At 35.2% G+C, this 11,102-nt stretch overlaps 5 protein-coding genes across 5 annotated transcripts; 3 read left to right on the forward strand and 2 right to left on the reverse strand.

The window, feature by feature from the left end:
• Positions 1 to 803: 803 nt before the first annotated feature.
• mybG (myb domain-containing protein) lies at positions 804 to 2,163 on the forward strand (the record flags this gene model as incomplete). Its single annotated transcript, XM_004361069.1, has 2 exons — positions 804 to 937; positions 1,023 to 2,163. 2 exons carry the CDS (start codon positions 804 to 806, stop codon positions 2,161 to 2,163), a joined length of 1,275 nt encoding a protein of 424 aa, XP_004361126.1.
• Positions 2,164 to 3,127: 964 nt separating this feature from the next.
• DFA_05408 (uncharacterized protein) lies at positions 3,128 to 5,321 on the forward strand (the record flags this gene model as incomplete). The annotated part of the gene is made up of 3 exons (XM_004361070.1): positions 3,128 to 3,615; positions 3,687 to 4,412; positions 4,502 to 5,321. 3 exons carry the CDS (start codon positions 3,128 to 3,130, stop codon positions 5,319 to 5,321), a joined length of 2,034 nt encoding a protein of 677 aa, XP_004361127.1.
• Positions 5,322 to 5,437: 116 nt separating this feature from the next.
• On the reverse strand, positions 5,438 to 8,598 carry DFA_05409 (uncharacterized protein; the record flags this gene model as incomplete). The annotated part of the gene is made up of 3 exons (XM_004361071.1): positions 5,438 to 5,953; positions 6,029 to 6,654; positions 6,735 to 8,598. 3 exons carry the CDS (start codon positions 8,596 to 8,598, stop codon positions 5,438 to 5,440), a joined length of 3,006 nt encoding a protein of 1,001 aa, XP_004361128.1.
• A 955-nt stretch (positions 8,599 to 9,553) lies between these two features.
• DFA_05410 (uncharacterized protein) lies at positions 9,554 to 10,387 on the forward strand (the record flags this gene model as incomplete). Its single annotated transcript, XM_004361072.1, has 2 exons — positions 9,554 to 9,815; positions 9,882 to 10,387. 2 exons carry the CDS (start codon positions 9,554 to 9,556, stop codon positions 10,385 to 10,387), a joined length of 768 nt encoding a protein of 255 aa, XP_004361129.1.
• A 78-nt stretch (positions 10,388 to 10,465) lies between these two features.
• DFA_05411 (uncharacterized protein) lies at positions 10,466 to 10,750 on the reverse strand (the record flags this gene model as incomplete). The annotated part of the gene is made up of 2 exons (XM_004361073.1): positions 10,466 to 10,659; positions 10,741 to 10,750. 2 exons carry the CDS (start codon positions 10,748 to 10,750, stop codon positions 10,466 to 10,468), a joined length of 204 nt encoding a protein of 67 aa, XP_004361130.1.
• Positions 10,751 to 11,102: the final 352 nt, after the last annotated feature.

Below are 11,102 nucleotides of genomic sequence, written 5' to 3' on the forward strand. Positions count from 1 at the left end.
AACAATGATGTATTTATTTATATAGCTGCTGTTTCCGAATTCCCATCCACGCACCACCCCTCTCCCACTCCTCCCACTTCTCCCCCACTGTTTATACTTATATGCATCTGAAACTTAAAATGTCGGTCAATGAATGATGTGGATGCCGCTCTCTCGGCGGTACAACAACGTGCCATGGAACCATAGCATTCCATTGTTATCGTACACTCGCGAACCCCACATTTGACTGACTCTGACTCTTTGTTGCCACCCTTTGTGTTTATAATATAATGCATTGCGATTACATCCAATTATGAATTGACTTCTGACCTCTCCTCTCTTTTTTTCTTTTCTTTTCTCTCTTTTTTTTATTTTAGGTTATCTCAATAACAACAACATACAACCTCAATATTCACACACCTTGTTTATTCATTCCTTGTCGTATCTGTTAGGCCAATTCTCACCACTTTTCATTCTCTTCCACCACCACCACTCACTCCATTGGATCCAATAGAAATACACCATAGATTCTCATTCCTTGTTTGTTCTTTTTCAATTAAACAAATCTACCCAACAACAACAACATACAATTCATAATCGCAAAGCAAACACAACAACAACAAGTAGCAATTTAAACAAAAACACTACAACGACAACCATTCTATTAACTGTCGCAAACAACAACAACAACAACAATATTTTCCATCCAGAATATTGAACTACTCCACCAAATATTTACACTCAACCCATCATCTATAAAAAAGATATATATATATATAATATTCTTATCCGACTGACCGACCGACAAACAAAAAAAAAAAACAATGAGTTACAATCAAATGGTACCCCAACAATTACAGGGAATCAACCCAAAGACTCGTAAGCCATATACCATCACAAAACAACGTGAAAACTGGACCGAAGAAGAACATCAAAAGTTTTTAGAAGCTTTAACATTGTAAGTGAAATCTGATCTGGAAAAAATCAAATCATTTCCAGTTTTCATCCGGATAAATATTAACCACATTTTTTAATTTTTTTAGATTTGATAGAGATTGGAAAAAGATCGAAGGATTTGTTGGAACAAAGACAGTGATTCAAATCCGTAGTCATGCCCAAAAATATTTTATAAAAGTACAAAAGAATAATACTGGCGAACGCATCCCACCTCCACGTCCCAAGAGAAAGTCGGTGCAGCCATATCCCCAAAAGGCAAAGTCTGACATGTCTGGAATGGGCGGCATGCTCCCCGACAACCTCACAGGCAACCCCTTTATCAGTCCAAGCAACTTTACATCGTGGATGGCATACCGTGGGTTAATGCCACCCATGGATCTAAATGGAGGCGGCGGAGGTGGCGGCGCCAGCGCATCGCCCACCCCTCCCTCCAACATGGACGTGAACCGTCATCACCTCGAACAGCTCCAACAAGCCCAACAATACATACAGTCTGCCTTGTCGGTTGCCACGACCGGCGGCCGCGCACAGGCGCCCGGATCGGCCTCGCTAGCCCCCAACTACCCCAAAATATATAGTTTTTTGTCGACGCTGTTTGACTCGAGCCACTCGTCGTACCCCGACTCGCTCAATGAGATGTCGCAGACTGACCGCGAGACCATGCAGCTGCTCATGCACAACCTCGCCATCAACCTTGCCAACCAGCAGTATCGCGACCAACACCAATCCCTCATAGACCAATGCCGCTCGCTCAAGCGCGAAGACGACGACGACAACCTCGCATCACCCCGCCAAGGAGGTGCCACTACCGACTTTGACACCTCGAATCTCGACTCTTCCTATGGATCATCTACACATCACCAATCCCTGTACATGGCAAACATGCTCAACAACCATCACCACCAAACACAACAACAACAACAGCAACAACAACAACACCAACAACACCACTCCAACAACCCGTTGAGCAACCTCAACTCGCTCAGCGCACTCACCAGCCTCAACAATCTCAGCGCGCTATCGCAGCTAAACAACCTCAACTCGCTGGCCATGGGTGCAGCGGGTCAACCCACCAATTCTTCTGCCAACACAAACGCCGCCGGCGCCAACAATACAAACTCTGCACTACAACCAAATTCCTTAAATCAAATGGGCAATTTAATGAATCTCAACTCTTTACAACAATCAAAACCATTTATTTTAAATCCTCCTCAAACTTCTTTTTAAAAAAGTAATTAAAAGAAATGAAAAGAATATCCATATTCATACATCGCACACATACACATTATATATATAACTACCAATGGTAATATCTTGCCGACAAAACAAATCAATCACACAAACACACTCATCCTATAATCACCCATTCTAACTTATAATAATAATAATAATAATAATAGTAGTCAACAATAATAATAATAATAATAATAATTTAAATAATAGTCATTTTTTTTCTCAACTGTTTTCAATGCTGACATCAATAACAAATCGATCAATTGTTGAATGAACTTATCATAAATAATAATAATCATCATTCCAATTGTTTCTTTTGTTTTTTTCCCATCAATCCACAACACCATCATCAAATTTGAATATTAATTCCTCTTGTAACATTTTTAATCCAATCCAAAACCTACCTACCTACCTTCCTCCTCTTCTTTTTTTTTTTCTTTTTTATTTTTATTTTAATTCATGATGCCAACTAACAATAACAACAATCAATATTAATACCCTAAACATAAAATAACCAAAGAAATAAATACATCATCTATTAAAAACTAAAAACAAATTTCCCCTTTTAGGGGAAATATAATCATTTCCTATTTATTTATTTATTTAGACAAACCTTCATAATAATAAACCAAATTATCTTTCACTATGTGATTAATTGTTAGTTCCAATGTTTGCCATTCATCCAAAAAAAAATCGTACTGCTTGTTCAGCACTGATGCACCCTTTGAATGGGAAAAAAAAAAAATTAAAAAAAATGACAAAAAAAAGAAGTGCTCAGCGTAGAGTGCCCAAAAACGAGTCTTGTCATTATTTAGGTGTCTCTTAAATATATATTATATATTATTATATAGCTTAGACTTAGATATTCCTTTCTATCTATCTATCTATCAATCTCTTACAAAACCTATTAGTAGTAGTTAAGAGAAAAAAAAAGCAACTTAAACATATATATATAATAATGGTAGCTTTTTCAAAGGTAGTCACATACGTATCATCTGTATTATTTGCAGGATACCTTATCAATAGAGTCTATGATTCATACAGCGAGTATGTTGCAGAAGAGGGATACAAGGTAGAGGATATCTTTGGTGGAGGATCACAAAGAGACTCGCAATCAAGTTCATCACGTAAACGTGGTGGAGCTCAATCTCGTGGTGGTTCTAGCGCTGGAGGTCGTGGTTCACAACAACAACAACAACGTGGTGGTAGCAAGCAACAACAACAACAAGACCCAGCAATGCTCAAGTATCAAGGTCTTCGTCGTCTCTTTGAAGAGACTGTTCAAGATGAAGAGTATGCAAAGGCTCTCGTCATCTCTGAGGAAATGTACGAACTTGTTCAATCCTCTCCACTCCTCGCTAGTCAAGATGGTAATGCTCTATACACTATCCTCAGACTTGCAAGTGTCACCAAGAATCATAAGAAATTAGCTCAATATGCTCCAAGGTATGTAAACAAACAAACAAAATGAATCAATGTCAATGATTCAGTAATATTAATTAACTCGCATCATTCAGAGCAATTGAACTTATGGGTCCAAATCCATATGGAGAAAAGTTAATGGAAATTGTTGATATGGTCGATCTCATTGTCAAGGACAAGTTGGAGGAAAAGAAATACGACGAAGCTATCGCAACCATCAAGATGTATCTCAAGAAATACAACACTTACAGACCAGAGAATGTTGCAACCTTATATGGACTCTTGGCCGCCGTCTATCGTCAAATGGACAGCCAACAAGAATACGAAGATGCCATCCAATACTCTGTCGAGATGGCCAGAAAATCAAATGACCAAAATACTTTGGCTTCTGCTCTTGTAGACATTTTGGAATTCCAAGTTAACAAGGGTAAACTTCAACTTGATGACGTAGAAGAAGAGGAAGTGCGCATTTTGATATTAACTATCTATCTATTTTCAAATCTAGGCGAATATGAAAAGGTTGACAAGACTATTGAGGAATTATTACCATTATTCCCAACCAACGAACAAAAGCTCACCATCTTTAGAGTAATGTGTCCTATTTTACTCGCTGGAAAGTATTTGTCAAAGTATGTCGAAGTACAAAGAGAGATTGTCGAAATCTTTTCAAACAAATTACAAACCAAGTTTGCAGATTTTGTCGATGATGACAAGGTTAAATTGGTCAACCATTTGTTACGTGAAAATATTTGTTTGGCATCTGCTTTGGTACTTGTAGGAAATGAAGATGAAGCTATGGAAATGTATAACAAGGTTAAACAGTATGTATTATAATACAAAGGGAAACAACAACAACAAAAAGAAAAGGTTCTAACAATCAATAATAATATTTAATTTTTATTTTCTGTAGTAATGAAACCCTTGTTTATACATTATCAACATTCTCTAAATACTACAAGACCAAGGAAGCTTCAATTGACTTGAACGATCAAGACCAATTTGTCTTCTCTGTCAAGATTGAAGTCCCAGAATACCCTCAAGAAGCATTGACCGACGATTTGGTCGCCATCTGCAAATTTGAAAACCCACAATTCGTCCAACCAAATGGTTCGACCATCGTTGTTGATGAAGTCAAGTCACAATTGATTGAAGATAACCAAGAAATCAAACAAGAACAAGAACAACAAGAACAAGAACATAAGACTGAAGAAAAGGTTGAAGAAGAAAACAAGGCTGAAGAAGAGAACAAGGTTGCATCAAACTTAGTTGTTGATGAAGTCAAGTCACAATTGGTTGAAGATAACCAAGAAATCAAACAAGAACAAGAAGAAAAGAAGGATTCTGAAGAACAACAAGAAGAAAACAAGACTGAAGAAAAGGTTGTAGAAGAAGAAAAGGTTGAAGAGGAAAAGAAGGAGGAACAACAACCACAAGAAGAAGAAGAAAATAAGACTGAAGGAGAAGAAAAGGTTGTTGCAGAGGCTCAACCTGAAGAAGAAACCAAGATCTTGACTGAAACTATCGATGTTGAAAAGAAGGCTGAAAAGGTTGTCACTTTTGAAGCTGTTGTCGGAAAGATCGTCGAACCAACCAAGGCTTTCCTCGCCACCATCTATATCTACAAGGGAGATGACAGAGAAAATGTCCTTTCAAAGCACATCCAAGTTATTTCACCACGTATTCCATCAAAGGGATTACCAGACAAGGAACAACAAAAGGCTTACTATTAAAAATATTAAAGATATCAATAATAATAAATTAAATTAATCCCATCCTTTTAGTAATAATAATAATAATAATAATATTTGTTAAGTGTTCCAGAGTTTAAACTCTTGTTATTCTTTTATTATTTAATACTGTGCATTAAAATGATTTTAGAAAATACATCATCTAGATCAAGGTAATGACTAAATCGATTTCCTCTCTTTGGATTATTGGCTTTACGATGATTTTCAGAGATGCAAATAGCAGAGATAAAAGGTAGGTAATCTCTAATCATTTCCTTGTAGCTGATGAGATTACATTTTTCCACAATAATACTGTCAATATACTCTTGGAATAGTGATCTTTCCCATGGCTTTATATCATCAGATTCAACCAAATCAACTACACCTTGTTGTTGTTGTTTACAATTGCTATTATTCACAGCAACAGCAACAGTGTCAGAGGTAGAGTTGGTATGAAGAGTTAATGATACAACTGGAATAAATGATTGGATTGACAATGTTAATGTGTCAATTACTGTTGCCCATTGACTATTGGATCTACGATTAGTATGAGTTGTTTCTGGTGATTGAATGCAAGTTGGTGAATTTTCATCAACCTCAAATAGTTCACTATCAAATTCCCCATTTGAATGTTGCTAATTAAATAAAAAAAGAAATTAATATATATATATTGGGTCGAGTAGTATTCTTTTTCTTCCTAATTTACATACATCAAATGGTAAGAAACAAGTTTGAGGGTAATTTTTAAATGATAGGGTATCAGATAATGACATGTCATCGGAAATCTTCCACAGGTTTTCCAATCCATTGGTTTCTTGATCTGATTGCTCTTGTTGATCTTGTCTATTTGATAATATATTTAAATAGTTGTTATAGTATATATTAATATCCATATCCAATAGTGATGATTGTAATCTTGTTTGATCATCAATGATGTTAAAGTTGAATTGTTGTTTGGTTGTTGGTTCATTATTATTCTCATCTGGTAGATGGTTGGTGATGAGATTCTGTTTGGAGATGAGATTATAAAATCCATCATGTTGGTCGATGAGTTGATGGAGATGGAAAAGATTAATGTCCGATGTTTGTAGCTTGGAGCTACTAGTGATTAAAAAAAAGTCGAGGTGGTTGATACAGGCTCTAATATCACAATCATATCTTTCAACCATCGATAGTAGATTCGTAAAGTGGTATGGTGTGAGGTAGTATTGAACAACCTTTTCTTGAATCATTATAAAATACAATAAAAGGATGACAAATAATTTGTTTGGTTTTGAAAGATAAATAATATCCAATTCGTTTGATAATATAAGTCTTGATATTGATGGTGTTAATTCTAAATAGAAAATAAAAAGGTAAATAACTAATTTTTAGATATTGTTTGTATCTTTCTTTCTTTTTTTTTTTTTTACTTACCGTTACAAGTTAATACAATGGGGATTTTTGAAGCAGTAATAAGGTTAGATAGAGATGTTAAGAATCCCTTATCTTCTTCGTACAAAATATCAACTTCTTCAAATAAAATAATAGATGCTCCATTACTACCACAAGGTTGAGCTGGTGGTGATGGTAGAGATGATGATGATTTTTTTCTGGTTGATGTTTTAGTTGTTACAGTGTTGGCTAGTATGGTTGGTGGTGAATTTGTATTTAAATTACTATATAATCCAAGACTTTTGGATTGGGTGGCCTCTCCAAACATTTCCATAATGTATTTTCCATTTCTTTTTGTCGAAGGATTAGCCTCGATGATTTTATAATCATACTGAGCACCAATCGAATAAACCATGCTACTCTTTCCACATCCATAAGGTCCAAATATAATAATACCAGGTTGTAGATTCTCATCACCTTTTTTCTTTTTCTTTTTAGTTGTCGTTGTAGTGGTCGCACTTCTTTGATTGTCTTTATCACTCCACGACGAAACCCATTGATTAAATGATTCGATGCCAGTTCGATTCAAACATTCTTCGTTTTCAATCAACTCTAGAATTCCCATCAAACGATTGGAATAGTATCTCTCGGCCATCGACACATTCTTTGGGTTTGGTATTGGTGTCAACGATGATTTGAATAGTTCAAATGAATTTAATATCCATGCAACTGTAACCTTGTCTTTGTTTCTAATTGGAGATTTAAATTGTGTATCTATCAAACCTTTTAAAGTTTCAATTATTATTTTAATTTCCATCTCTTCTTTTAATTGACATGCAGTAGTAGTAGTAGTAGTAGTACTATGTTGACTATTATTAATATTATTATTTAAATGATTATTATCTTGACTAAGTTGACTATTATTTGTTGATGATGAGAAAACTCTATTATAAGTTTCTGTGAATCCTGGAACTAGTGAATCATCCTCTAATACACTAGAACCAACATTGATACTTGTTTTTAGTTGATTATCAAACATGAATATCGATTGTGATGGTTGATTGTTGTTGGTCCAACCAACATGTGATAGTGCATAATCGATTGGGAAATCAGGTAGATCAAACACCTTTCCAGCATACAAACTGTCACATGATTGATCGACATCGATTGATTTCTTGTCATCCAACGAGGTTGTAGCAGGAGCTTGTTTCTTGACGGCAGCAAAGAATGGATGTATTGGTTTACCAGCATTGACAGTTTGGTGATCAACCGACGATTTGATGACATCCTTTCTAAACTGTTCTTGTATTCTTTCCGTGTGCACTTGATCTTTTTCCTCTTTGGTCATAAACATATTGGGAATGACACCAGTTGTCTTTAACTTGTCTTCCAGTACCTTTTGATTCTCTTTCTTTTTCTCGGCAACTTCATTCTTTTTAGTTGTTGTTTGAAAGAATGGATGGATTGGTTTAGATGATGATGATGAAGGTGGTGGTGAAGATGCTTTAGAAGAAGTTGTTGGAGTAGTTGTGTTATTATTATTATTATTAATATCGCCCAATACACCTGAAACATCGGTAGTATCAGGAGAGGTAGTTGCCAATATTGCACCAAGGATACCACTGCTAGCAGCTCTTCTTGGTCTCGCAGGGGACATTGTAAATGTTATTTTTTGTTGTTTAAGATCCTTTACAACCGTTGTGGTTGCTTCTGCTTCCGTCGTTGTTGTGGTTGGTTCCTTTATCTTTGATTTCTTGATTGATTTTGATGTCTTTTCTTCTTCTTCTTCATTGTCATCATCCTCTACTTGTTCTTCTTCTTTTTGTCTCGTGACTGATTCTTCAGTTGTGTCATCAGCTGTTGGCTTACTCTTGCCATCTTTCTTCTTTCTTTTGTTGTCTCTCATTCTATACTGTATAGATTGAGTGGTCGATATCGCGACAGACAGAGAGAGGGATAGATAACACTTCAAAACTTTGAAGAGGAGTAGAGTCACTATATTAAAAAGAAACAATGAGCAAACATACTTTTGGCGCCAACTTTTAGAGTTTGTGGAAATCTCATCTCTCAAGCCAGCTCACGAATAAAATCAGATGCTCGCCTATTCTTATACACTCATTATTCATTTTTTGTTGTCGTTGTATGAGTACTCATCCTTATTATCAATCCTTATTAGAAAAGTCTTTTCTTTTTGTGTTACTACTACACCATCAAAACATAATCAGAAACTACAGAAGAATATTAATATCAAGTGCTCATACTTTTCAATAACATCAACACAGAATACACATACAGAGCAAGCAACCTCGATCTTGGTTCAAATAGATATGTTTTTTTTCATCAGTAAGGCTCTACACCCACGCCCAAAGCATCAAAGCCCATCATTGGACGATCCCATCAAAGACCTACATTTGAATAATCTACACAAGTGTAATATTTGATATTTCAACAATAGGTCTTTGATGGGATCAGTCGTTGTCATTCTCCCCTTTATTCGACGTCAAATCGACGGACGGTTATAACCAGTTTGTAAACTACCAGCAATTGTTTATCAGAAACAAACATTGCCCAAAACAAAATTAATCATCACTAATTGCCATTTATTTCATTGATAATAGTATCTTTCTCTCAGACTACATTCGGTACCCCGATATTAAACTATATTCCGTCATCCCTTTTATCAAATCACGTCAATCAAACGGGATATTGTATTAATGGGCGACCAACCATTGTGTCAATTGTAAACCAACATGTTGGGCTCTTTCCCGCCGCAAAGTTATCCTCTCAATTTGATGACACCGGAACATTTAAATAGAGTGAGGATCCGAGTAACCTATTCATTATTATAATTATAATTTAAAATGAAGTTTATTAATTCTCTTTATATATTTGTAGTAGTATGTGGTGCTGCTATCATGTCATTGTCTCTTGTGTCTGGTCATGGATTCATGATTGAACCAAAGTCACGTCAATTTGTTTGTAATTCCAATCCAAGTAACTCTATTTGGTGGCCTGAAAATGGAGATGGTATTGTAGATGCTGGTTGCAAAGCTGCCTTTAAATATGTCAAGGCTCGTGGTGGAAATGCTCAATATCAATTCACTCAAGCTAATGAGTATTCAGGTATGAATGATATAACAACTGGTTAATATTTCTATATTTATAATTTATTAAATTTCCTTTTTCAAGTCAATATTCCACAATATGCTAATGGGTATAGTGCACTAACAGCAGCTGTTCCACAATACCTTTGCTCTGCCAATGCTGATGGAACAGGTAATTTTGGGGACAAAACAGGTATGTCTGCTGGTGTACCATCACTTGTTGGAGGTGCTTGGACTGTTGGTACTACCTACCAGGTCGCTTCGACATCTGTCACATCAAAGACTGTCAACTTTACATTTTGTGCAACTGCAACACACTCTCCATCATTCTGGGAGATTTACATTACCAATCCAGGTGTCAATGTCGATACAACCAACTTGACATGGAACCATGTGTCATTGGTCCAATCATTTGGCAATATCGTCCCAGTTACTGGTTCATGGACTGGATGTCCAGCAACCAAAGCCTACATCTTTACAGTCACTCTACCAACCAGATTTGCCAAATCAACTATCATTTCTCGTTGGCAACGTGATGATCCAGTTGGTGAATGTTTTATCAATTGTTGTGATATTTTATTTACTGTTTAAAACTAAAAACAAAAAATAATAAATAATATTTATATATATATAATCCTCAAACAAAGTTTAAATGTTTATTTAATAATTTTAAAGTGCTGCAACAATTGAATTAACCAAACCCAATACTGGGCTTAATAATCTATGTAGGAACATGGTTTGATTTATCGATTGATCCATTCCATTATTCATATTGGATGAAGAAATATATTGTTGTGAATTATTTGATTGATGGGCAGTGGCAATTGCAGCAGTATCATGAATAGATAATTTTAAAAGTGATTCTATACATAAACCAATTTAAATATTTATATTAATTAGATTTTTTAATAGGTTTGGTTTGTTCGTTTTATTTTTCAACATACTGTATAGCATTTCTTTAATTTTTTAAATTTAATTGGTTGATTTTTATAATTATCAAGATAGTCGATTGATTGATTGATGATTTTAGATGAAAATAAAAAAAGAATGATGATCAAACCATCAATTTATAGTTTTTATAATTATTGATTCATCATCACCATCATCTGAATAAATTGGAGATAGTGACAAATTCCTACCTTTTCAATCGGGGTTCGTATTTAAATAAAATAAAGATTGAAATTATCCATCCAATCGGAAATGGGTGGGTGATGTCATAGAAAACAAATGTGTCTATGTTATGAGTACCCCAATACCAAAATAGATTACACATTTTTTTCAATATTTTAGAGAACCATTTATTCTA

The sequence above is a fragment of the Cavenderia fasciculata genome (assembly GCF_000203815.1).
Source record: "Cavenderia fasciculata unplaced genomic scaffold Scf_Dfasci-G-o-80e12.f1-5, whole genome shotgun sequence".
NCBI classification, from domain to species: Eukaryota; Evosea; class Eumycetozoa; order Acytosteliales; family Cavenderiaceae; genus Cavenderia; species Cavenderia fasciculata.